At 42.0% G+C, this 27768-nt stretch overlaps 1 protein-coding gene across 1 annotated transcript; it reads left to right on the plus strand.

The window, feature by feature from the left end:
• The first annotated feature begins 989 nt into the window (after positions 1–989).
• On the plus strand, positions 990–27749 carry mettl24 (methyltransferase like 24). Its single transcript, XM_028397781.1, has 5 exons — positions 990–1570; positions 16095–16193; positions 19251–19363; positions 22850–23075; positions 26656–27749. Exons 1-5 carry the CDS (start codon positions 1241–1243, stop codon positions 26986–26988), a joined length of 1101 nt encoding a protein of 366 aa, XP_028253582.1. The 5' UTR covers positions 990–1240; the 3' UTR covers positions 26989–27749.
• Positions 27750–27768: the final 19 nt, after the last annotated feature.

Raw genomic sequence — 27768 nt, forward strand, 5'->3', positions numbered from 1 at the left:
TACTGTTATTACTAGTTCATTAAAGACCCAGCAGTCCTAGAGTTTTTTTAACCTCATTTCTGTTCTCATTTATTGTTGTTTTATTCCTTCATTACTTAGAAAACTTCAATTGAAGCAAAACTCAATATGATAATAAAATTTTCACTCCAAAGGGGGCAGTAGAGAACTATATAAAATCCAATATCCAAACACAAACATTTGTTAGGAACAGCAGGACAAAATCAGCCTCACCGTCATCCTGCATTTTCTCAGATTTAGCTGTGTCAGGATTCTCTGCAAAGTGTAATCATTTGCTTTGTGTTTTTTTTGGTACCCACAATATCAGCTTTGGTGGTCCTAATAGATGTTCTCTTTCAGTCCAAAATACCAATAATTCCTTTTAATTAGTCAGTGCACAAGAAGGTGGCTGTGATTATTATTTTGTAATCGACAGATTCAAAAAAGCATTTGGAGAGAAATCAATGACAATGTTAATGAAGTGCCTCGACTTACAAATTAATACAATGCGAATTATTACCAGAGAAACTAAAGCCAGAGATTTAAGGAATAAGTTTAAAATGCATGCAGCAGACATATGCCAGCAATGACTAAAGAGTGCAATTCCTTCGATGTTGAAAAGGCATAAAAAAAGACCTAAGCGTTGTAACATAATGACTACATGACAAAAACAGCAGTTTAAATCTGAGTGCATCATGTAAATATTTGGATCCCGTTTAAGTATTGAGTAATATCTTCCACTCTGAGCTCTCGTCTTCAGGGAGAGAGCCAACAGATGAAGTACAGGGACCTGCATGGACCCGTAGGAGCAGCAGGCCCGGCCCATAGCTAGAGTTTCACAGTAACCTGAGATTCAGCAGGACAAGGGAGGGGACACAACCTCAGGGAGGGGGCAAAGCAGCTGAGGGGTGTGTGTGTGTATGTGTGTTGTGAGTCTGATAAAAAAAAGAAAGCAAATTAAAGGGGCGTGTGTTTGGGCAAAAGGGGGACTTGCAAGTGTGTGTGGAGGGAGTTTCCAAAGTTTTCAAAGAGGGCAGCACACATTGTACTTCAGAGCCTGAGCACGAGCCACTTTAAGCATGTGTGTGTGTGGGTTTATAGGCAGAGGGGGCATGTTCGTGTTTCATTAACTTACCACTGCTGGTTCGGTTGTGGACTTTGGACCAAGAGGAATAGAAGGGAAGAAGAATGGGATAGAAGGAGTAAAGCTGAAGCAATGGACTGAGATGAAGACACAGCAGTGATGGACATGGGCAGAGAGCGACTCACGCTGGGATTGCTGCTGCGCATAAGCATTCTCCTCACAGCTGTGTGTGTGTGCATTCATGTTTACCTGGAGACAGGTTGGCAGGGCAGACCTGCACCTCTGGCTTTGGGACGTCCTACTCAATCTAATCAGAACCGGGGTCAGCAGAGCAGAATGAAACAGCTCTCTGCAGAAGCAGAGGTGACAGACAAAGGCATTAAAAGGAGAATCTCTTATGTTCGCACACTAAAGAAGGACAACCTGGGAAAGAAGAAGGATGAAGACCCCTCGCGGCCATGCTGCCCTCCTCTCCACCCGCACAAAAAGGTACGTTTAGTCTACCATTAACTTCTTAGTTCTTAATTGTTGCAATTAAGATTCTTGTGAGGTTATCTGATCCTAAACCAGTGTAGCAAGAGACAGAGTGGCTCAATCAGGAGCTTTGGCTCCATCTCTGTGAGTCACTGGCTTACAGCTCAGTAATCCCAGGAGGGTGATGAAGGAAGAACAGTCGGCAGAATCAATGCATGTTTAATGAGCACCTCTGAAATGCTTTGAAGTTGAAAAAGAGTGTTTGTCACTCTGGTTTCTCACACAACAGACCTTTTATTTTTGATAAATGTCTACAATTTAAACAGCTGCAACTCAAACTGCAAATCAAACACTCCCCTCTTAACAGCTCTAACAAAAGACCATTCAAACACAGCGAGCATGACTGTTGACATGCACACACACAAACTCTAGGAGCTTGACCCTGTGACCCATAAGAGGAGTGTTTCCCTCGCTTTTATGTTGTTTATTCAGGCATTTATCTCAGGCTCTGTGCTGCTGCCTGGGTAAAGGCCTGTAGTTCCTGGGCCTGATGAGAGGCAGATTTGACATGTAACACATAAAAAGACAATCTGCCATCTGCCACCAGTCTGAGAGCTCAATCCACCACTTTTATCCAAGGATGAGAGAACAACTACAACAGTGGAAACGATAGAGCAGACCTGAAGCCTCTGTCTTCAGAAAGCGTCATGGTAATGGCCTCTGTGTGTGGCCTCTCTTAAGATTAAGAGTGGGAAAGCGATTGATGTGACCTTTCTGCAGGATGTTGGTCATCTTCCAGGCTCTCTCTGCTATGTCTTACAGAAGCACCCTAACTTTGTGTTGACACCCTGTCTCAATTGACCTGCTTGAGCGATGGGTGCTAGAAGCAGTCTCCTGAAAGTGCTGACTTGCAGTTTTCAGTTAATGAAAGAGAAATGCTAAAAGTGACTGCCTCTTCCTCCTCAACCTTTGCCACCAGCAGTACACACAGTGTTGGGGAGTAACGGATAAAAGTTACAGTCTAAAGAGATGGTCATTAAAGACAGTTACATTGTTGACAGTACTTTCACTGTTTGTTCACTCAGGTGGATCAAACAAGACACAAAAATCATTATGTTTGGTGCAACTAAGATCTTCTTACAGCTTGAGAGACTCTTGTCTCATTGTGTGGCTCTGTTTCTCAATCACTTAAAATGCAATTCAATGTGTAAGTAAGTATTCAGAATATGTTACTCAGATTGAGTAATGTAACAGAATACATTACAAATTACATTTTAGGACATGTAATCTGTAACTGAATACTTTTTACAACACTGAGTACACACACATTCACCTCTTTCCTCCTCTCCACTTCCTCACTCCATTACTTTGGGGGAATAAATGTCCTTAAATCTTTAATGTCCTAAACCAACTAGAGACAAAGGAGCTACAGCACTGAGTTCTAAATGCAATGGAAATCACTGCAGGGCTATTATAGGCTACCACACTGTGAGATGGGCACTTGTGCACCATCAATATTACATACCTCCATATGCTCAGTCTCCCTGATTCTTAACACAAAATTTGTCTCTGAAGATGCCCTGGGGGGGCCCCCCGATGAAATTTCTGTGTCAGGTTACCAACAACTTACCAGCACTCCTCCTTTCTTTTCTCCCTCAAGGCTGTCATCATGAGAATCACTGTTATTCTTTTGCTCTGTCATCACCCCTGTTCTTTACTCTCTCATCCTTTCTTTTACCTCCTTTCTTGTCTGTCTCAATTCAAAGGTAAAAACTAACCTCCCACTTCTAACCTACAGTGTATGTCTCTTTATTTTCACACCCATTCACACTTTCTCTGGCTGACGCTCGCTGGCTCCTCCGCTTTCATCTTGCGTCACAGATGATATAATGGGCTGGAAAGCAGGACTGTTTTCAGCAATGAAAATGACAAGGATTTCTCCAGTGACCTTGATGAATAGCAAGGCAGAAACTGATGGAAATATTCCTGTAGAAGTTCAAGTATGGGCGAAGAGAAAAAAATATTAAATTCAAAGACCATAGCTTGCTAAAGCTGATCCTCAGTTCAATCTTTCTTGAGCTAAAGTGCAGAATTTAAAGCAATACTTTGCAACGATTAGTTCAGTTCCTAAGCAAAACTCTGCCTTTAATTTCATAACAGCCCAATGATCTATGAGCTGCTGTGAATAAAGTTAAAACAGTCAGGTCTTCCATTTCCTGTATTTGTTTAAACGTGAGTGTGGCAGATATATAGTTTAATTATGGTAGCTGCTTTAGAGCATCTTCATCAGGAGAGTTGTCACTGATCTGTGCAGGCTCAGCATGTTAACGGACCAGTATGTAGGATTTAGTGCAGTTCAAAACCAACAACTTCTCTCTTTTCAAGTGTGGTCCAGACATTTAAATATTTTATAAGCATTTCTATGAGGCCCTAAGTTTTGTCATTCTGCTACTAAACTGCTGATTGTTTATTTACCTACGTATGGCATTATATATATATACAGGATGTTCTATTAGTGTCTCAGTCCTCATTATGACACAAATAACCGTGTCTACCTGTCTGGTTGACAACAATTCATCACAGCAAAGATAAGTGATATTTTCATTTTCACATTATCTGCTTGATTGATGACATTTCTACTGCATACCAACAACTGCGAGGTGTCTCCGCTCCACTAGCACACCACCGGCTGATCTGTCATCTTGGCTGTAGATTGAAAATGCCAGACATTAAGGATTTTTATCTTTGAGGCATTTTATGAGCAAATTGAAGCAAGAAATCATTCAGAAGGGCAGAGCTCTTTTCAAAACTCATTTAAGAGCCTGTAGTGTAGAAAAGTGACAGGACAGACTGTTGCTGACAAATTCTGTCCTAATAAACGTGTGTGTGTGTGTGTGTGTGTGTCAGAGAGAGAGAGAGAGAGCCTCAGGGTCTGTTTCAGTAATAACCAATCTAAAGGAAATCTAATCTCTTAGCTGTCAGACATCCACGTGAAAACACACACACACACACATACATCTACTGTAATCATTTACCTTGTGCAGGCTTTAGCCCCACTGTGAAAAGAGGAGAGGGATGAGTTTGTACATTATAGACTGACATGAAATGTGTTGGCCTCAACAACAATCGCATGGATGGAAGAGACACAGAATGCAGTGATGACTCAGACCTCCACACTTTAACAGCACAATAATCAGAATACTGGCCTCAAGGTACAAGGACCAACTCTCTCACACATACGCAACATAAATAGACTATTCCAATGCAGTTCTATCTCTCCAGCTGTAAAACTACTCTGAAAAGATTATACAGTAATTGTGCTGCCACTATCCTGACTGGTTAAGTGAAGCAAAAGCCAATAATGTTCAGAATTATTTCTGCAAATTACACACTAGCAGCTGTGTGCAGCTTAGAGTGAGAGAAAAGACCTGCTAAAGGGCTACTGTAGGGTGAACATTTGCTGTGTGTGCTAACGAGTGTGGTCAAAGCCCAACTACTAAAGCAGTAGACAGTTGGGCTGCTGTTAACGAGTGAACGTTTGATATCTTCACTAGTTAATTAGTTAGAAAAAAAAAAAGAAAAAGAAAAAAGCCCTCACCCAAATTGTTTTTGTGTGAACTGATATTTTAATGCACTAGTAACTAATGGTTAGGGTGCTTATAGCCATACTGAAAATGTACTCAATAGCTAACTAAAGGACTATATATAGTGACCGTCCATAGTTAACTAAAAGGCACTAAAGGCTTCAACATTTTAAATTTCATTAGTATGAAGTTGACCTCATTAGTAGAGGAAAATGCCTTCAAGGACACGTCTAAATGTTCAGAAGACTTTCCATCAATAACTGATTACTATCCTATTCCCAGCAAAAGTCCAGATTTGTGTGGGCTGGAAAGCGGGACAGGTCATTTACAAGAAAAATCACCGGATAAAGAACAAACATTAGCATGTCTTGTTTACATCTCTGTCTGAGCTGGAACTAATAAACACCTGTGATTTTGCGTTTTCCAGTCAGGAAAAAAAAGCCAGATGTTAAAGCGTCTGTCCTGTTATGGTTGGTGTTGTTATGTTTCTGTGAGAATGGAGATGAGGATGAAACATGCAGAAAATCGACTGAAGATCAAACCATTCCCCCAAAATCCTCCTGTTGTTTTATGGTTATGCAACTTCCTGCTCTTCTCACAGAGCATTCCTTCAGTCTCAATAGCCAGAATGCTGTAGCTGTGATAATACATGTGATTTATTTCCCTCATTTATTTGTAGTTCTCACAACATACAACTATTTAGAAAGTAGTTAAGCCGATACAGCATGTGTCCTGATGCTGCACTAAACTACAACAGGTCTCTATTACTCTTCATATAGTCAAGCAGTGTAAACAACTTTCCAATGCAGTGAGTCCTTGAGGAGGGAATTAGTGCTCAGAGCAACAATTGAAACACGGTCTTTTATACATGTAAGCCCACATTTTCTCTCCCAAACAAGAGAGTATTGTTCATCACTGCTGCTTTTCTATAGCTTTTCTGACATACTATATGCTACAAATAATTCACCCTCTCCTTACCCACAGGCGCTCTTTTCACAGTACTTGCGTGCACCCAGTACAGCTTCTCTACAAAAGTTTAGTGCCAGCATCATTCAGAGATTTCTTCCAGATATGGCCAGCTGTCATTCATATGTCACACTCACTGAACCTCAAAGCCCACAGTCAGGCAGCACATCCAAACAAATCCGAGCCATAAATTCTTCCAGCCAGAGCAGTTTAAATGATTTTATAACACAGCAGACCACTAACATCATCATCCAGGGATGTGGCGTTTATCAGTCTATCCTGTTGATGATTGCCGCAGTTACAGATACAATTTATACCCTGATGTCTTATACAAAGAGCATGTCCTCCTAACTGACTATAATTCTAAGTTAACAAATATTTACAAACACTATTGATTATGTCAAGTGATTCCACCAGAAAAAGCATTCCCCAATTAATTTTACTTTCACTGAGTTAGGACACAAATTCATTTATCTAGAAGCCAAGTGGTAATGACTTGTTCCAGCAGCATTGCCCGTGAACACTTTACTCCTGAGCAGTGATTAGTTCAGTGTTCGGTGATACGGCGGGGACAGAAAAGGCCACTCCATGCTGCCTGCGCCAACCTCTGCCACTCAGAATTGGGCCCCTGTGGAATTTCTAATGCCGAACCCTGGGTGACCTTGGTCGTGTCTTGGAAAACTGAAAGACTTGGCTCCAACAGAAGGAGAAAAAGAGAGAGAGAGAGAGAGAGACTGGAAGAAAAGAATGAGAGAGATTGACTTCAGTAATCCCAAAGGTGTGACTTGAGTCAGTTCTCAGGCATCTTTAACCTCCAGCTGGGGCGTCTGGGGAACCAAGAAGTCACAAGAAATCAACGGCTGGCAAGCTGATGTCACCTAGGTCACACTCTGACACTCCCCTCCCAGCTCTTGGGCTAAGAATTTTGTGTCTGTTACCAACAGGGTATACTGAAATCAAACTCCCAGTGGACTGTTTATGTAGAGTCGAGCCACAGATTGTGGATGAAGGATGCTGATTTCAAAAGTAGTGGTCTTCCAGCTACATCCCAGATTCTTTCAACTTCAACAGATATAATTTAGGATGCGTCATTGAAGACATTCAAGTTTTAAATACATCTCCAACTGCCACACAGTGCAAACCGCTCTTTTTATTTCTTAGGTAAAAACAGGAGCAGAATAATCAGTTTATACAGCAGGCACCTCCAGAGCAGCTCACAGGGTGTAAGGTGCAGTAACTGCAAGCTGATGAAATCAGAGTGAAGGGGAGTAAACACGTTTAAACATACAAGGCCTTTGATTTCTCACACTTTTGAATCATATCATCATCTTACCATACATACACACACACCAACCACCCTGGAGAAATAAACAGTTCTAGACAGGCACATAGCTTTCTTAGCTCGAGCCTGAGATTAGTATCCAAGCCGACCAAAAGAAAATCAGGCCGGCTGCGGGAATCTGTGCCAAGTTATGGGGGAGAAGGGACACACAAAGGGACCTTTCAGTTAATCAATCAACCCTTCTCTGCCTAATTTAGAGAAATATGACTATTTCATTTCCAAACACAAGTGTTTACACAGTTTCTTAACATGAGAAGCAGCTGAGAGTGTGTCACTGCTGAGTGAAGCATGCGCCGGTGGATGATTCTTTGGCCTGAGGTTACAAGGAGATGAGCAGCTCTCATATGCAGTGCAGCTCTTTGAGTGATTATGCAGAAAGTCTGAAGTCAGTAACTGTTGTGGTATTTCTGTTTCTGGCAATGAAAAACTGCAAGTCAGCACTGTCTGAGGAAACGGACAACATCCAGAACCTCTGTCTCAAGGGCTTTTCACCAAAGCAGGACACAGAAACAGTAGGAGAGGGTGGCGGAGGGAGGATGTGTTCATAGGTGGCCATGGAGGATGATCACTATTACAGGAGCCTGATACACTGATTTAATACTAAGTCCATGAAAACCATATGTTGCCGACAGAAAAACAGAAGCTGCTCTTTAAGTCACAGTGGCTCTGTTGTGTCCGCTAACTGCTATCACACAAAGGCACCCACAGGAGGACGGGGGAGGCCAGTGTCAAACTGTCAAGTCCAGCGTCCTGATCGCACAATACTCCCTTTAGACGTGGACGCCTTGTCTGGAACATTCCAGAAAACTCTCAGCCTTCCTTCCCGCTGATATGAATGAGCGCATTGACCTCTGAAACTGAATCTTTGCTGCTCACCTCCTTTAGCTATTCATAAACACACAGTCCATGAATACCTGCTAATGGCACTTAGCATCACAAAAAGGCCTCTGGTTTGTTTATGTAGCAGAAGACCATTTCCACAGAAACACCTGGGTTACATGTGTCCGGTTACAAAGACAGACACCACTCAGCCCCCCAAAATCAAGAGGCCAGAAGAACACTCACTTGTTGTTTCAAGCAGAGATCTGCCTCTTCTTTCTTGTGTGGAAAGGATATTTTTGCCACTGTGTTTATTTAATAGCAGCACTGAGTGATAATGAGAATAGCAAGCATATAGAGAGGAAGATACAAGTGGAAAGATGAAATTAGAAGCACAAGCTGTGAGTGCTTATGAGGACACCGATCTCATAACACCGTCACTCACACATAGGCACATACAGGGAATATGCTGTCTGTTTTTATAACAAAAAAAAACGAAAGAAAGAAATGAGCCAAGCGTAGCTATTACTGCCTCCCTCCATCTATCTGTCACGGTGCCTCTTTTTCCAGCTCCAATCTCAGGAACTACGTGTCATATGGTGCTCAGCGTGCTCCCTCTGCTCGTCCCAAGCAGACATCAAACACAGATCTCATATCTGGGATATTGTCCAGAAAGACAGGCACAGACACAAACACACAATCACATACGCACACAGATTGTAGCTGCTAACAATAAGAGCCCCATCTGTCTCTTGAGATGCCGGCCAAGAGGGCGACATTCAAACACAATAATGATCAAATCAGAGGACAGAGTGTTGTCAGCAGTGTCAATCATTGTTTTTTTATCCTAGTCGGACATCCTGTGATGATGAATAAGAGCATGTATGCCTCAGTGCATTTATGAATACATGCATGAGTGAAGTTACCATGAAGACTGGAGGGGGACTGCGTTTCCAAGGCAACAGCCTGCTCTACAGAGGTTTAAGTTGATGGCATGGGCCTTGACAAGTCGAAGGAACATGCTGGCTTTAAAGCTGTATGTTTGTATGAGAGTGCACACATGATATGTTTTCTGAGAGCAGCTGTTGGCTGATTGGAATCAGGCCACATACCACACACTAACACAGCAGGGGGATACCTACAAATACATGATGTTTTGTAAAGCATGGCCATGATGTTCTGTAAGATGTTAAAACTCTTCTGTGAATGGCACAATTGTTCGACCTTGACATTTAATAATCCAAAGGTTGCCTTGAAAAAGTCATCAATGAGTTTGCTCATTTCATCCAGAGATCCTGTCCTTCTTACCTTAACATGATGCTAAATTTGTCAAAAAATGTCTCAATCACAAGTCGGATTATTAAAAACGTTTAATCCCAACTTTTAAACAAAAAAATCTCCATGAACAAGTCCCTGAAAACCATAAGTTGCAGACTAGTCCATCAAGTCTGCCATTAGAAGAATAGTACCGGTCTTAGTGCAGTAAATACATGCAAGAGGTAGACGAAAAAGAGAAAACCTCTGTTAAGGCAGTAGGTGGAGTGTCTGACTGAACAGTTGGAAAGGGTATTACTAAGATTTACTAAGATTCCTGATGTGTGTCAGGCCATTTGAGACGCTATGCAGCTGGAGTTCTCCCAGACAGAGTGGAGGCATACTGCAAAGGATGTCTAGAGGATCTGGAACTTACTCTGATAAAGGGCCATAAGTAAAACCCAAGTTTCATTTTTTAACTGTATAAACACTGACTCCCTTTTAGAGCTGCCCTCAAGTGGCAATCAAGGAAGTGCAGCTTTCTGGAACTTTCACTTGGGGTTCATTTTTCAGCTCCCTTAGCAAAAAGAAGAAGAAAAAAACAGATTTACAAAAGAAATGCTAACAGTTAAGTTTTTCTACTCCAGCACATATTTCTAGTACATGTCACTTTTCTTCCTCACTGTCTCACTCATTCTTTCTTGCAGTAGATGAATTCCAGATGTGAGTTTTATTAGACTTCTTCTCGAAGTGAGAAACAATGCAGAGAGAAGCAAACGATTTCTTCCTCCTCCATCCACACCATCTGTGTCCCTGCCTCAGACTCCTTGTTTTCTCTCCTTCACACATATTCTCACACACTCCACCTCCCTCCACTCATGTATCGCTCTCTCCCCTCCTCTAAAGGCTGTCTCTGCCTTTGGGACAGAGGCTTCTGAGATTACTGCCTTTATTAAAAAAAAGATCAGCGTAATCCTCCGCTTTAATTCTGTTATACCGCTCTGTCTCATTCTGGCAGTGAGCTGGGATTGGCCGATGAGTCAGAGGAGCAGGGATGACACTGCAGGAAGTAGAGACAGCTGCATCTGGTCTGACTGCCAGTCTGTCCATCTCTCACCAGATTAAGCAGATTGATAGAGCTTAAAATGATTTAGTCTAGGATTATCCTCTACATACCATACAGCCGCACTGGAAGCCAATCAGTCTTTTAATTATACACTTTAAGTTTGCTATTCATATAATTATTCATGTTTGGCCCTGGCTTTATAGCTGATATAAGACAACATTGATATGTTTTTTGATAGTTGGATCCTAATAAACCTCTCAAATAACAATAAGGAGGAGGAGGAGGAGAAAAATTAAAGAAAGATTCTTCCTGGCATGTACAACCTTACCCAGACATGAATCTCTGTGAGATTCTCATTATCTGAAGACTTCTTTTGGCCTGTGTGTCTGCCCGCTAATGGAAGAGATAAAGTAGCAAAGCATGACCTTGTAATGAATTCTACTTTGCACCGTGTTTCTAAAATCACAGCTTCTCTTCCCACAGTCCTCTGGAGCAGAATGTCTGGCGTGGCCGTGCACCTGCAGTTCACCACCTACAAGAAAACACAGGGAGGTTAATGTGAATCAGCCACCAGCTGTTTCATTAAACCACCACTTCCCTGTCTGCCCACTTGTCCATACAATGTCTCAAACCTCATTTAGCAGTGGGTACTGCTGAGCGTTCTGCCCGAGCTGTCAGGAAAGTGCAGCCTGTCAGACAACATTTTCTAACTTCAAGATAGTGTTAAAAAAAAAAAAAAAACTTTCCACACACTGTTGAACTAAAAGCTTTGACCTCTTAACTACACAGCTTTCTGAAATGTCTGGTGGGAGCAGAAAAAAAAATGAGCAGCAGGTCTGACACCCAGCCACCCTGGCATTTCACCAACAGACTTGGCAGCACTCCTTGTGTCGTTGTCTGCTTTCCAAATGGGCAGACACAACTCACCTGTGGCATGGTCCTCCGCGACATTTGATACACCGGTGACAATATGTTTACTCAAGCAGTGATTGCGCTGTTGTCCTCTCAGATGCTCTGCCCACACCGCCATCGATCGCTGCACATTGATTTAGTTTGTTCTTGGTGTAAATCTAAATACAGATGTATAACACATCTTTTCCTTCTCCACCTGCGTGTTTGTCCATTTTCATCTTCACCACCCCCTCACCCCCCTTTACCTAGCACTTCCTCCCTTCTTCTCACTCGCCTTTATTGTTCTGGCAGACAGTCCTCTCTTGTTTTATCCAGTCATCTCTTGCTCAGCCATCCATCCTTTTCTCCCCGAGGGATTATTCATGCTTGGCCTGGCTGCTCACACCTCTCTCACACCCAGGCTTAGAGGCACACATACAATAACACACCCAGCTCCATTCAAACAGACAGGCTAAGCAAAAAAAAAATATTCGTTATTATTATATGAATATATCCCAAAATATTTGTGAAACCGATAAATTCATAATTCAATTCACTTTTATTTATATAGCACTTTTTACAATCAGAATTGTCTCAAGGCACTTTACAGAAACACAACTGCAGAACTGCAGTTCCTCCCATGCCCACAAGAGGCTGTTGAACCTGCATTTGTACAATTAGTGTTAAACATGCAAAGAAGTCGGTCAGACTACACAATCAGATACCAATCGACTGTGGACACATGAAACCTGAAATAGGAACACACACAGAGGAAATTATAAATTCAAGCTAAGGTGGATTCCAATAGTGACAACTGGAGTCTCCAACACTCCTTAGAGTCTTACAGAAGGATTTTCCATCTTTATTGACATGTATGTTTATGGGGAGGTTGCAGGTACACTTTAATTCTGATGACTTTTCCATGTGGACCTTATTTCATCACCACTTTAGTGTCAGCCAAATTTTCCTGCAGTCATGTGCAAATTTTTGTTTTGCTTTTCCACTCTGTCCAGCAGGTGTTCCCTTTTACCTGCGAGTGGTACTTCTTAATGACTTCTCAGACAGTGGAAATTGCAAGCTACATGCACATTGATTTCTTTTTATAGCTTCCTCCTGTTGAAGGCATTAATTAGCTTCATTTCAATGGCTTAAATGGAGCTCATGGTTGTTGTGAATTATCTAAAAGTCATGAAAATACAGAGAATTTATCAGCTCTGTAATTAGCATATAGCTGACTCCTGTCATTACTAGACTAATGACCTGCCTTATGCCTCCTAACAAGACAATTAGGCTCTAATTATTCTACTGAGTTTTGTGTAACACAAGATTGCAAAAGCTGCCACTAATGCTGATATATGTTAATAACATAGAATAATAACTTCAAAGAAATAATACTGACGCAGTTTAAGACATGTTGAGGTGAAGTTTTACTGCTTAAGCCTTAAACTGAGTCTTTTCTTCAGGACAGCAGATTCCTCATGTTCAATTAATGATCTGCACTTCAACACTTGGCACTTCAGCGCCTTTCAGCACTTCAACTACTCTTCCTGCACTTTCACAGGAACTTCAGCGTCAGTCAGCACTGTGCTGTTTATACTCAAAACAAGAGACATAAAATCATTTTACAGCCCCTTGAACTTCTTTTACCGGTTCTTCTTTATTAAAAGTTTATTTAAAGCTCAAATAAGAACATTACAAAAGGTCAGATTTCACAGATTTCAATATTACAAGTGTACACTTCTTATTAGAAACACATATTGGCTCCATTTTATATTGCAGCACATTGCAGCATTTTCTTCAATTAAAAGCTTGAACAAACTGTAATTTCCACTTCCACACTTCTACTTAACTGATCCCTAAAGCTCTTTTCAGTGATTAAAAGTAAAGCAGGGCTGTTTAGAGCACTTAGATTCCACTCATACTTCCACTTCACTCAGTGCACACACTCAAAGTGACACTTCAGCTTCTTTCAGTGAGTGTATTTCAGCATTCATTTCACTTGTTATCCAGTGGTTTTGCAGACACCCTTAAATACTGGGGATGTAATGAATGTCTGTGTAGACTCTCATTCATCCAGGTCATGAGTCCGGTTGGACATAAATAAATAAATATAATTATATCGAATTTCATGGGTCCACACAGCTGATGCTCGACACTTGTGAGGGATGCTTTGTGTGTTTCTTATTAACACTGCTCACCACTGTTGTCCCTGAGCTGTGTGATGACTCGTTGTTGCTTGCCTGAACACAAGGCTTAACACTAATCTCATCACTTTTCACTGATGATTCATCAGTTAGCAAAACTCCAGAATAATTCTGTGAAGTCTTAAAATTTCTTTGATGCACGCCTCCTTTCTTTTTGTCTCTGCTGTACATGTGTTTGTGTTTTCACTACAAACTCACATTGTCCTTTTGCCCTCCATTCCTATTCAGGTTCAGTTTACAGTACACACCGCTAACACTGTTGTCCTAGATATCTGCCCTCTGATCAGCAGCCCAGTCCCAACCTGTACCAGGGTGATGTATGGGGCCTGACAGCTGAGCTGTGCAGGGAGGACTCGGTAAGGAGATGAAAAGCACAGCTCAGAGACAGAGAGCTCTGGGAGCAGGGAGGTAGATGTTATTTGTCTATGTGTAAATAGACTCCCAGACTGTCATGCAGTCTATCTGTCACTGTAAAACTCTCCTGGCATCAAATTCTGGAGCAAGGCAAACTGAAAAAAAAGGTTTTTCGGATGTCTTATTTTTGTTGTGGATTTGTCTGATTGTGAGCTTTGCCAAAGAGATTACTGTTCTGTCATATGATTGGAACGATTCTGTTCAATGGTAAGGCTGAGCCAGAGGTAAAAAAACAAAGACATTATTAAAGTAGACTTCTCTGCCCCATCTTTATGAGAAAATGTTCAGTAAAAGCCTTTCATCATTCTATTCACAACTTGTTTACTGCTTTGCTAACCTGGTGCTGTGGAAAAGAAAAGGTCAAGGAATAAAATGTGAACTTAGAATAACATACAAATTCATTCGATTAAGTACAATAGAATGTGTTTTGGCGTTTAAACGCTGAAGTGACATCATCTGAGATGGGGAAAGAAGAGAAAGGTGAAGACAACGAAAGAGATTTCCCCTGGAGGTCTAGACCTGGTGGTGGTGGTGGTGGAGAGGAGCTGGATGAAGAGGAGGATCAGAGGGTGACCTGGTCTGGGCTTCAGACTGGTGGTGCCTGGGGTGGAGGAGGGCTGAGGGTTCGATATGAAAAGAACGCTGACAGCATGTCAATGTTTTAAACTTTACGCTCGAATGTGATTGGCTGAATGGTCACTGATAGGAGAAGGAGGTGCTTCTACTAATCAGCTGAGTAGAGCTAATAGGAGAAAATAGAGGAGTGAGTGACACAAAAAGGCTGCTACGAAAGTGAGAAATATAGAAGGTCTTCCTGATAACAAGGCCAGGGAGAAAGAGGAGGAATTAATGGTGCATATATGTGCACAAATAGAAATTCAGGAAAAAATGTAGGTGCTAAAGACTGACACTCACTTGCAGGGTGTATATAGGTATTGAGGGCTGTTTTTTTTACACACTGAGGAGAAAGAGACAGAGAAAAGCAGGATGTTAGAAGAAGAGATGAATGGTACAAACAGAGGCACGATGCAGGGAGAGGAGAAGGTGAAGCATGGCAGGAATTCAGATGTTTTGACACACAGCACATCGATTGAAGGCTGATTGACAAAACACAGAACAGAGCTGCTTGGATCACCCTATAGGAACAGCTGATTATCTGTTGGCAGGTCCAGGATCAGAATCACCGGAGGAGGGAATGACACACAGGCTGCTGTCAGAGGATGTATATAGGATGACAGGGGATGATTGATAAGTGTGTGGCCTATGATCAGATTACCTTGTTGGTTAAGCCCAAAACAATCTAAACGTAATTAGATAAATATTTGATAATAAACTGCAGTGCACCATTCATCACTGAGGAAGACGGCTGCATCCCAGGAAGGCGAGAGTGCATGAAATCACTGGTGATAATTTATAACTGGGGCTGCTAATGAACATTTGGCCACGCTGTTTGACCCAAGAAATGATTGTGCAGGCAACAAATTCATCAGCACTGCTCTGTCTCGTTTCCTCTCTCTCTGTCCGCTATCCAACTCAAGGCCTCTCCTCTAATCATAAACAGACACATTCCTGCAGCAATGAAGCAGGCTATAAAGCAGAGCCCTGGCAGGTTTTAGGAATGCGATCACAGCAGCTCTGAGCTGCAGCCAGCTGAAGGCTTATTTTTTTCCACTCTCAAACACATCTGAAGCTTTTACAGTGTATTTTATCTGTTACCTTCTAGCACACGATGCATATTAATAAACTGCAGTCCCCATTTCACTAAAATAACAATAGAACTTTAGCAGTTGATTTGTCACTAACATGTGGGGAAAGAAATCCACAGAGCACACTGTGGCCTGGTTCCATCAGTGGATACACACAAGTGGGTTATAATACCTGAAAGAATAAAGCTCCCCATATTGTTGTCCTTGCACTGGATTTTCTTGTGACTGTCCTACTTTGATGTTAAGTAATTATCAATTTCTATGTGTGTGTGTGTGTCTTTATTCCACCACAGATTCCAAGGTGGCATATAGTCCTGGAGCCCTGGGCCAGTGAGAGCCGGTCTCTGGAGGATGAAGCTAAGAGGTTCCTCAGCTACATCACAACCCCGCAAGTGAGTCAGTGTTTGATAATTCACCTGAACTCACTTCCTCTTGTATGAAACCTGGTTCATTAATTGTATTTTATATATTTGCAGCCATGTAACATAAAGACAATATTTTGAATTTAACTGTCTTTTTGCATGCTGGGCAGCACATCTCAAACTTGAAGCAAACATTTTAACCAGCAGAATTAAGACAATGGTTTAAAAACAGTAATCACGGATAAATCTAGACAGGAAGTGGATTTTTTGGCAGCTCTTTGTTATGGATATCAGTGCATGACTGAGCTACACTGGCACATCTTTCACATTCAGCTCAGAGCAGCTGTCTTGCTCCACAGCACACATGTAATTCATTATTGTATTGATTACCATACATGGAACTCACAGCCACTCCGTTCAGACTTAATCAATGAGATGTTGTGGTACTTGGTCTGTATCAGTATTATTACAAATCTATTAAGATGTTCTGCATCATAATTTGAAAATGATTGAGGGAGTGAGGAAGAATGAATTCTGTCCTTATTATGAAAGTAGTGTAAACACAGTTTCTTTTTCATTATGCTGTTTAGACACCTATTGGAACACATGTGCTGTGGTTTTCATTGTAATGAATTTGGCTCAGGGATGAACCTGCATCTTATCTTTTTCTCACACAATACAGCTAGAACACACAGTACCTAGCTCCAAATGACTCATTCTATATCTTTCACAAAGCAGAAATTCAGCTCATAATGAATTAGTGCTAGAACTTGTGTGCGCATAAGCGATGGTGCTAGTGAGTGTGTGTGTGTGTGTGTGTGTGTGTGTGAGGAAGCAAATGACAAGGACGAAACAAACAGAGAGAAAGAGACCGTATGAGCATCTGTGTGTGTCTGTGAGAGAGTGTGTGTGTTTGTGGGAAGCTGTGGTGGAAGGAAACTGTCCATCATTGACAGTGACAGGTGAGGGTGGAGGGAGTTGGTGCACAGATAGCAGCATCCTCAGCTGTAATGCTGACTGACACAGTGCCTGGTGGAACTGTTACTCAGAGAGATGGCCTGCGACACAACTGTCCAATCAATACCAGTCAGCAGCTTCCTTGCATGCATGCATCGACACACACAGAGAGAGCGAGCGAGAGAGAGAGAGGAGAGGAGAGGAACTCACTTTTTAAAAGCATGAAATCTACTGTAGGATAGTTCAGCTCAGCCAAACAGAGCAGGATTAGCTGTCAGAGCTACTTGGTTATGCAGTTTTGGTAAAAGCAAACATCCACATACTGAGTTATCGTCTGCTGCTGTCTTCTTTTCCTTTCAGGAGAGTTACATTGTTACATTGTTACATTGTTCGGCAGTGACTGGTTCAATACTGCTGATAAGTCTGCAGGCGTGAGGTTGCAATATAATCAAGAGTGATTTTGCATTTCATTACACAAGTGCATTGAATGCTGATGGATGCTTCCAGCTGGAACACATTAATGATGACAGACACAGTGAAACAGGTTCCCAATTGAAAATATAATTTGAATACATAATACGGTTCCTGAGTTGAGCAACAATGACGCGTGTGACTTTCATTCCTCCCTCCATCAATCAGTGTCACTACACTTGACTCAGCTGGTTCCTTCCAGCCTGACCCTGTCTTATTACAGGCACAGATTAGAGGTCACAGCAGGAGAATGGTTTGTTCTGCAGTAAAAACTGCAAAAACTCACTGAAAAGGAATTATAAACATTCAAATTAAACATCAAGAGAATGAGATGACTTTTGAAAAGCACTTATCACTTCTATATTCTTACCCACTGACATGTCTCTGAAGCATGTTGCACAGGCTTCTGTTCAAATAATGTGAGTGAACACCGAGCTTTACATTTTAGACGTGGGACAATAATCCCAACACACATATTTACACTCCTGCTACTGTGTTTGTGGTGTACAGTAAAGCCACAGATTTCAGCTCGATAACATCATGCCTGAGCCAATATTGTCCCTTCCTTTACAAACTGAATCTCTGCAGCAGACAAGGCTTAAACAAATCAGACACAGGAGCAGCAGCTCCTCAGCTCAAGCTCAAGCAACACAAAACAACATACTGGGATGCATATATTTACACTGGTTATGTAACAACATGGTTTATGAACATTTTTTTAAAACAACAACATATACACATGTGGATACTTTAGTTTTATGTCAGTTTTATGGCTGAAAAAAGCAGCAGGATAATTAAAGTGTAATATTTTAGAACAATAGGACAGAAGACGCTATGCGCACTCAGCTCTTTGCTGTCAACAATATGGAACAGGAATTGTGACTATTTACACCCAGCTGTGTAGTATTTGTGTATAAACCGGCTTTGCTGCTCTTAATGCACTCTGAACTGATTTGTGTCTTGTAGTTGATTTTACACTCACACAGGATCAGCATCACAAACCACAGCAGCAGGTTGCAGTGGTTTGTGTTAGGATATTTGAAGGAAAACATGGCCGTCATTTCAGGGTCAGCCAAACTACCACTCATGACTTGACTTACATACACCCCCCAGAACTGAGCATGTATATGATGCTGCTGGATAGTACCTGTAGAATTTTCTATATTTCTGCATAAATATGACCCAAAACATCATCTGATTTTCACACAAGCCCTGAAAGCAAAAAAAGAACCCAGTCTAAGTAATGAATTAGAAATATTTCATTTATTTATTTAAAAAAAAAGATCCAATATTACATGTACTGAATGAATTACTGTAGAATATTTTACTTCTTCATCTGGAAAAAAATGGGGCAATCGGGCAATCAGAAACTAGCTGTGCTCCTGCCATGCTAATTTAATCAAACTTCAGCGGCCCATTGATGATGATGGTGAGGGGTCACAGTGCGAGTGGGTGCACAAGATCACAGGCATCTCCACTTGTGTGCAGGATAGGCTTCACAGTTAGGTATCTTAATCTCATCTGTCACAGCATGGTGGAAATCTCAACATGTGTGTTGCCTGTTATAAAAAAAAACTCCTTCATTAAATCAGTGTAGGTTTCCAGCAGGTATCGATAGATACCCAAAGCTAACATGTGTGTTTCCCTGTGTGTTTCCAGGTGTCCTGTGCATCATTATCCAGTGATGAAGCTGAATGGTCTGTGTGCCTGGACCCCAAGTACAGCCTGATCCACAGGATGCAGAGCAAACACTGCAGGGTGTACTCTTTTGGGTGGGTATACACACTCACACATGCACGTGTTTCAGCATTAATAAGGCCTGGAATTCAAATGTGTTACTTCAAAAATGTCTTCAGACTGTATATAGCAGACCATCCCTGAGTTGAGTGCAACAGAACATCTGACTGAGCGATAGCAAAGTGTTTAAGCGACTTACATTATACATTAAGCCAATTTTCATACAGGACCTGTCTTTGTGTCCCAATGATCGTATTCACGTGGAAGCAAGAAGATTCTTTGCATTTTGAGTAGTTTTCCTGGTGCCAGGGAACATTATATTCAATTTGATGAGAACTATAATAAGGGTAAAGATAATCCTCCTTCAGCCTCACCTGGAACATCAAATCCACTCCACCTCTGCTTCCTCACACTGAGTGGCAGGTAATCTTGAATCAAGGCATCCAGACCACCGGGGTATTTGACCTTCTTAAGACTGGAGAGTCAATTACTCCCAGTTGACTTTGTGTCGTGGATCAGCTTGGCCTGGTTCTGCCCTGCTGGGTCTCCAATGTGCTGCGGGTGTAGCAAAGGTCCAAAGGAATTTTTCTGCAGGCAGAGAGCAGTGTATTAATTTGACTGTTGAGAGACAGCACAGGTGTGCTGGCATCCAGGCAGAGATACTAATGTGGGAGAGTGAAGAAGCAGGAGGAGGAGGTGGAGGTGGAGGAGGGGTGCACAGTTGTTTCTGGCTTCCTGATTCTCTGCAGAGAGGGGATCGGAGGTCAAATGGAGAGACTGGCAAAAAAACATCTGATATTCTCTGGCTGACTGATTGAGAGGCACTCAAGCAGACAAGCTACGTGGACATGCTCCAGAAATAAAAGTAGGGTTATTATGCATCTCAGTGATTTATGCAAACATTTTAACATTTGACCTGAATATCAGCTTGGGAAAATATGACTCACAGCTCCAATTTTTCAAGTCAACGGAAGCTGCATTACCATTTTTCCCTTCATATCATGCTGATCCCTTAAGACCTCTGGAATGAATTTAATTTAGGCAAAGTCGCCCCTCAGCTCTGGCTAATGCACTACCAGTGACGTGACCTAAAAAGTGACTTTTTTTCTGAAAAAAAAAAAGAGGAAACTTTAAGGGTAACAAAAGAAATGACCTAAGAGTCAAGACTAACAAGCCAGACTGCTCAAAGTTCCTTTGAGTGTCCATTATCTGACCCAGTTTCATGATGCAGACTCACTAACTTGGTGGTCGTGGTCTTGTTGAATATCAGGTATGCTGAGCATCCTACTCTCATGAGACTCCTGCATAGTCTACTACTGCTGCCATACACACATAAAAAATATCTAACTGAAATGTGCCTTTAGAGTGGTCTGTGTACGCTATAGAGTGCTGAGTGTGTGCACTTACGCATAGTTTTCTGTGCGTTTGATACGTCCCATTTGCATGCTGTTTAACGAGCCATGTACGGCTGTGCCTGGGCAGGATGAGCAGCTGTTCTCTGATTGGTCTGTCACATGTTGGCGCACAGAAGGGGTGGGAGTGTGTGTGTGTGGAGTCTGGGGGAGTTGCAGGATGTTTTTCCACATGAAAGACCAATTATCCACCTTTTTACCTTCTCTACTTGAACTTCCTCTCTCATCTTCCTCTCATGCTGTTTTCAATCTCTGCATCTGAGAGTCCGTCTTTTTTTTGATCATACATTAATTTTTTCTCCCGATGCTGTAACAGTGAAGACGTTCACTGTAATCAAAGATTGTCTGTGCAGATGAATCATCTGCTGCTGTATAAAAATAGCCCACATTCAGGCCAGTTAAAGCAGGCGTTGGCAGACTCCTATTATAGTTTCACCTTGAGGAAGGAAACGGGTGGATTGTGGTAGACTAGAACTAACAAGTAATACATCTCTAGGCTTGTATTGACTTTATAGCGCCTAGTTTCATACTTAACTTACTTATAACACTTAAAACAACCTCCTCCTTCTGGAGCTGTAAGATGTCTGCAGGTAATGTGTTGTGCATGCTGCATTATCTAAAGCAGCAGGATCCTTATGAGCACCCCCAAAGTGAGAGAGTTAAATTCGTCTGTTTGCTAAAGTCACAAATATTTAATGACTATTCAAACTGTATTAAGTGCATTCTTTTCTCAGCATTGCACCCATGGCTTAACTTTGTTGTAGACTGAAGGCCATGCAGCTACATATTTAGAGCGCATATATAGGCTAAAGCACAGCAGGGGAATTAAAAATACCTGCACTTCATCACTCATGGATCCTGTTTGTGCTAACGTGGAGAGACAGTCTCACAAAACTATTTCACCATGGCATTTGAAAACAGGACACAAGTAATAGGAGCAACAGTGGTACACACTTCAGGACATACAGGGAGAAACTGACCGACCGGCAGGCAGCGGATTCTCCTTAGCCCACCCAGCATTTGTTAACCAGTCCCGCCTCCAAGGTTCACAACATCCAGACTGTTGACATAACAGTTCAGTGAGGACAGGCGGATTCAGAGCTCTGTTTATCAGCTCCTCTGGGTGTTCACAATCAATCTTTTGTCCATCTTCACATCTGGTTGCCATGACATTGTAGTCAACAGGGATCTCTTCTTAACCCCTATAACACACATATTGCTCTATACAGCACACACATCTTCATCATCTGTAGTCTCAAGAGAGAGGATGTTATCAGCATTGTCATTTTGATGGAATTCTGCTGCACTGTGTCTCCCTGCCACTCTATAATCCCTGATCCATGTCATCCAAGTGTCAATGCAGTAAATACAGGCCACAGCAACCCTACCAGAGGACTGAGCATTCTTTATGAAATATTTAGTATTGTAAGAAGAGACATCTTGTTACATCCCCTCATATATATCCGACTCATCTGTAATTTCCCTGCTAGTGGGATGCATTTGGGGAACCGGGTGCCTCATCGGTAAAAGATGCGTGCCATGAAATGTACTCCCTCTGCCGCAATTACAGAATACAGCTGCAGCACAAACAAGACGCAGGGGAATGCAGAGACGGTGACAAAAAAAAGGAAGAACAAGGGAGAGGGGGGGAGAAAACTGTGAAATTAGTGCAGGGCGGGGTGGAATACATAGCAGTGAAAGAGCAGGGAGAAAGCATGAAAGAGACAATGTGCAGGGGAATGTGACTGTCTACTTTGATTCCTACATTTTCACATAGAGAAGCAGGCCACGTGGTAAAAGAGGGCTGATGTGGATATGGAGAACAAAAGAGAGAAACATGAAACAATAATACAGAAGAAGGTATTTCTGGATTCTTTCAATGATGGCAGTTTGTCTGGGTCTTTATTCATTTAAATGTTGCATTTGGAATTCATAACACAGTAAAGATGCTGTTTAATGTCACAAAACAGAGCAAACGTTCTGACCTCCATTCATTGAATATAAAATGGAAACACGTCAGAATGCTGCTGAAACTGTTTATCAATTAAATAGTGATGGAGTGCTTTGATGCTTATACCTGTCTGTCTGTCTGTGCGTGCTGGGCTGCAGGTTGGGAGTGGATGACTGGTCCCTGGAGCGATCTCTGGTCAGGTCTGGATGTGATGTCCACTGCTTTGACCCCAGCCTGAAGCAGCCTCACCATCAGCAGGCTGATATGTGGTTGCATCGGCTCTCTGTAGACTGGAGGGATCCCAACCCAGCCCTTATCGCACAGCGTCAGTACGCCACCACCAAGAAACTAGCCACCATCCTTAATGACTTTGGACACAGAGAGGTAAGAGGGAGATGGTTAATAAATAAAGCCAGCAAACTGCTTTTTGCATGTTTTTCCCACTAAGTCAGCATTACTTACATGTTGCATGGAAACACCGGCTGACACAGCTCATCATAATTCACTCATCTGTTGTCTCTGTGAAGCCATATACTCATTATACTGAATATTTCCTCTTAAGAGCTCCCCGGGGTTTGTATTCCATCTGCATAGATGATCAATTATATACACACGCACCAAAGCCACTGAAAGCATGCATAATAATAAACAGTCATAAATCATGTCTGTGTAAGAACAGGTTAGGTAGTAATTCAAGGTCAAATAGGAGCCAGGCATTTCTTAAAAAGATGATCAATCACAGCTTGAAGCATCAGGCCCTTCTCTTAGCTCTTCATCTTGAGAAGGAAATGTTGTGTTTGTCACACACACTGACAACAACCAATCACAGATTTTAATGGACAATCAAGGATCAGAAACACCAGCTGTCCCTCTGCTTTCTACAGTTTGTATCACTCTAGATACATAAACTTTGATTATACAGAAAGCATTTCCCACCATACACTCAAAAGAGAACCGAGCTGAAAACCCAAACTTTCTTTTGTTTTTGTCGTGCAGTCACAAGCTAAGCAGACTGTCTCATTTGAGAAGAAATGCGTGTGGCAAGATCTGGAAAAATTAAAAAAAGAACATGTGTTCACCATGCTGTTTTACAGATGACTGTTTTCACCTGTTTCAAATGCACAGCCACACACACATCCTTGTAATGAGGTTTTAATGTGAGTACGGAGTTTGCCGGCAGCAGCAGCAGCAGAACTGTTTCTTCTCAGAGCCCCACGCCAAGCCTCCGAGACGGGAAACAGAGTCGTTCAGAAAGGTCAAAATATGCAGCATTTCTAATCTGTGTTTGGTTAAAAATGACACAGCTGACTCATTCTCTGAGCCCTGGTGACCAGCTGAGACGGCAGACACGTTCACCACAGGGACAAATGTCAGTAGCAGGAAGTCACATCTCGTTTAGAGAAAAGAGCTGCATATTGGACCATTGATCATGTCAGTAATTGGATAACACAACAGTATCTGCCCAGTGCTGATACCATATTGAATTGAATTAGGTGCTGATGATATTATAGGCAGCAGAAACATCCATCTCACAATCCTTTCATCTGGAGTAAACAGAATAAAAAGCCTGAACTCACCACTGGAAGAATTTTCTGATGATTAAAAAAAAAGACATAGACTTACTTGACGTGTGCTAATGTGTATGTGTATAAGTAGTATTTTTATGTTTGTTTATTTATATATTATCTTTTTTATTCTTACGCACAGTTCAGATGGATTCTACATTGCATTAGCTGTCATTGTTGGGAGGCTTTGGGAAGTGTTTCTAATAGCGGAGAATGTGTGGCAGGTGCTTGAAGCACATAAACTCATCATTGCAACAAAAAACACAACAACAACAAATACATTAGGTAAACTTTGATGTACAAAGACAACTTTCCATCAAAAGCCTGTCAGAATTAAAATGTGTCCCAATGTGCTGCCTAATCCTGAGACTGCTCTGCAGCAATAGTCACATGATTTTTTGTAAAGCATATTTGTGTAGTTACAGTCATCTGTTTGCAGTGTAAAATGTGGTTTAAACCAAGTTGACCTAGCTATGTGTGGCTTGGGTATGTGCTATAATCCTGCTTAAATCAGCAGCATGAGAGGTTAGCGTAGCATAAAGAGCTAAAAAACTGGGAATAACCAGCTAACTAGTTATAGCTCTCCATGGCCATTATTTTTTTTGCAACATAATCCACAGTTGTTTGTTTTGTGCTAGTCCTTTTCTTGATTTTTTGGATACCTATGCTGGTCCGCTGCCCTGTCTTTATGCTAGGCTAAGCTACATTACAGCTAGCTCATAAGCTACAGCTAGCTCTCTCACTACAGTGAACAAACTGCATCTTTCTTGACTTACATTACTATCTTTTGTAAAAATGGGCAAACATGGGACATTCATGGAACAGCAAATGGGAACAAAACATATTTGTCTCACCATTTTTAAGCTCCCATGGTGGTCCACAGGAAGAGGCAGGACTTTGGATGGGGCATGTGAAGTCCTGTAGGACTCAAGTTTTTGCCATAAACATCTGTGCTCTTGAAGCACCAGGAAACTGTCTTATCTCCATTGCTTCCAGTATACTTAAGGACCATTTAGCGTAGCTAACTCTGCGCAGCAGTGTAGCAGGAGTCATCTTTTCAAAGCTGCAGCACCATATGGACTTTCCTCTCTCTCTCTCACACACACACAGTCCTGCCAGGACTTGTACTTTCTCCTGCAGAGAGCTGATATTGGCATCACTGGATCAGGGACCATTGAGGCAAAAAGCCAATTTTATGTGAAGACCGCTGGGGAAGAAAGAGTTGCAACATTCAGGCAGAATGAAGGCCTTAGAGCAGCGCAGACAGATACTCTCCTTTGAGGCTTAGCTTAAACATTATGTCCAAATGATGCCACATTATTTTCCATTACAAGGTTTGTCTGTCCAATTAAGAAGCATATCTCCGCTTGTGGCAGTGTGAGGACAGTGTGGGGAGGATTGAGGGCAGCATTTGGACATGTTCTCTGCAGACGTCTGTTTTAGAGGTCCTTAAATGAGGCATGGGAATTCTGTAGCGTTACTAAAGCCGTCTATTTGACAAGAATGTCTTGACCGCTTTAATATCTAGACTGTCACAGTGCCAGATGTCCACAGCTTCGTTGCAGAACCATTTGAAAAACTGGAGCGTGACTGATAATTTGGGGCAGATGTTGATAACACTTTCTGGGAGTAAAAAAAAAATCAGGCTATACATTTATACATTTACTTTCCCACAGAAAGCCCATGTGGGATTTTTTTGCTCATATTTATTTTGTCCCATGGGGGACCTCATGAAGGGACCTCTATCAAAGTTCAAACAATTTCTCCATTTCTAAATGACCCCAAGCATATTTATTATGCATTTTTTACAGAACACAGCAGAGCACATTGGGCAAAAATGGCATTAATATTCATATTTCTGTGTTAGATGGCTCTTGTGATGACCTCTGACATTTTTTTGGTTTATCTAAATCTCTCCTCAGGTCTGATCACAATAAATTTAATGTCTGCATAATGTACTACCCAAGAAAACGCTGAGACACTGGCAAGCCCAGAGGGCACAGAAGCACTGTGCACAGGGACTTTTAAACTCAAAAAGGTCAGACAGTGGACATCTTTAGCAATCCAATAAACCCAAGAGGAATCCTAAGTTCCTGAGGAAATGCATTAAACTTTGGACATGCATGAGTCTCCTTACATGAATATGACCTGAGGGTGCTATTAACATTCATCTTATGAAGCATTTCCTCTCTGCTCCATCACAGCAAGCCTTGTCAGGCTGCTCTTTTGCTCAATCCATCATCAACATCGCTAAAGCAAGAACAAAGGCCAAGCTTCAGCAACTCCTTTTCATCTTTTAATAGCTTTTGCATTCAATAACTCCACACATTTTAGTGCCATTCTGTTGTTATAAGAGAACTCATTAATTTCTTAAATAAGATTTTTTTCCCTTGTTCTAGGTGGATGTACTAAAAGCAGACATGGAAAGTGCAGAGTGGAAGATTCTGGAGAATTTAGTTCTTGAAGGAGTTCTGGACTCAGTGGGTCAGCTGCTGTTGGAGGTCCACCTGCACTGGGCCGGCTTTGAGGTGGGCGGCGACGACCCGTCTGTGGTTCGGTACTGGTTCAGCCTGCTCAGAGAGCTCGAACATGCCAACTTCCACCTCTACCATGTGCACAGCAACCCAGCCAAACCTCATCTGTTTCTACAGAAGAACGTTCTCAATGCTAGCAGCACGTACACCCTGAGCTGGGTGAACACACAGTGGAAGCCTTCAGATAGACATAACTGAAAATGTGAACCTTTCTGAGTTTAAGCATACATTTCCCTTTTCAAGCACGCCTAGCCTCCAACAGACCGCTCTCATCTTGGCTAACCCCTGCTACTGCTTATCCTCCCGCTCTTCCTCTCCTGGCCTGTAATGACCTCAGCTGTGTAGAGGGGCAGAGTAATTGCCTCTAGAGGCTCTTTGTTCTACCTCATAGTGGCTGTGTTGTTGGCTGCAGGTCAGCCTCTGAGTCACAGTCCCCCATCATCCAGACCCTGTCTGAGCCTGGGCCACAGCCAGACAGTTCCACCTGACAGTAGACAGCAGCACAGACCACACAACACACACACACGTGTGTAAAAGGACATGAAAGGACAGGAAAAGGACGTGGAAAAAGTTAAGCAGGTGAAAGATCCAATCTGAGTGACAGGGAGTATTTGAAGGAGACCACTTTGGGCTACTCACACAGCAGGAGCATGAGCGGAGGAATGTGTGTAATAAAGAGATGAGATCTGCACTAGAGGCAAAAGACCGAGATGTTTCCCTGCAGTTGAAGCCTGATGAAAAACTTGAACATGACAGTAAAAAGGGCTGTTGCACCACTACACTTGTCCTTGGTGTGTTTGTTGGCTGTGAGAACGACAGGAAAGAACTGTAATTATTTTTATGCATTTTGCAGTTTTCTGGGTTAGAAAACAATTCACTCGCACAAAGAAGTGTCTTTTAAATAAAGTTCTTTTCTCCTTCACTCTAAGAACACCATTATCTGTGCTACACCAGAACACCATCACCCAACTTCTAAAA

The sequence above is a fragment of the Parambassis ranga genome, chromosome 24, assembly GCF_900634625.1.
Source record: "Parambassis ranga chromosome 24, fParRan2.1, whole genome shotgun sequence".
Taxonomy (NCBI): Eukaryota; Metazoa; Chordata; class Actinopteri; family Ambassidae; genus Parambassis; species Parambassis ranga.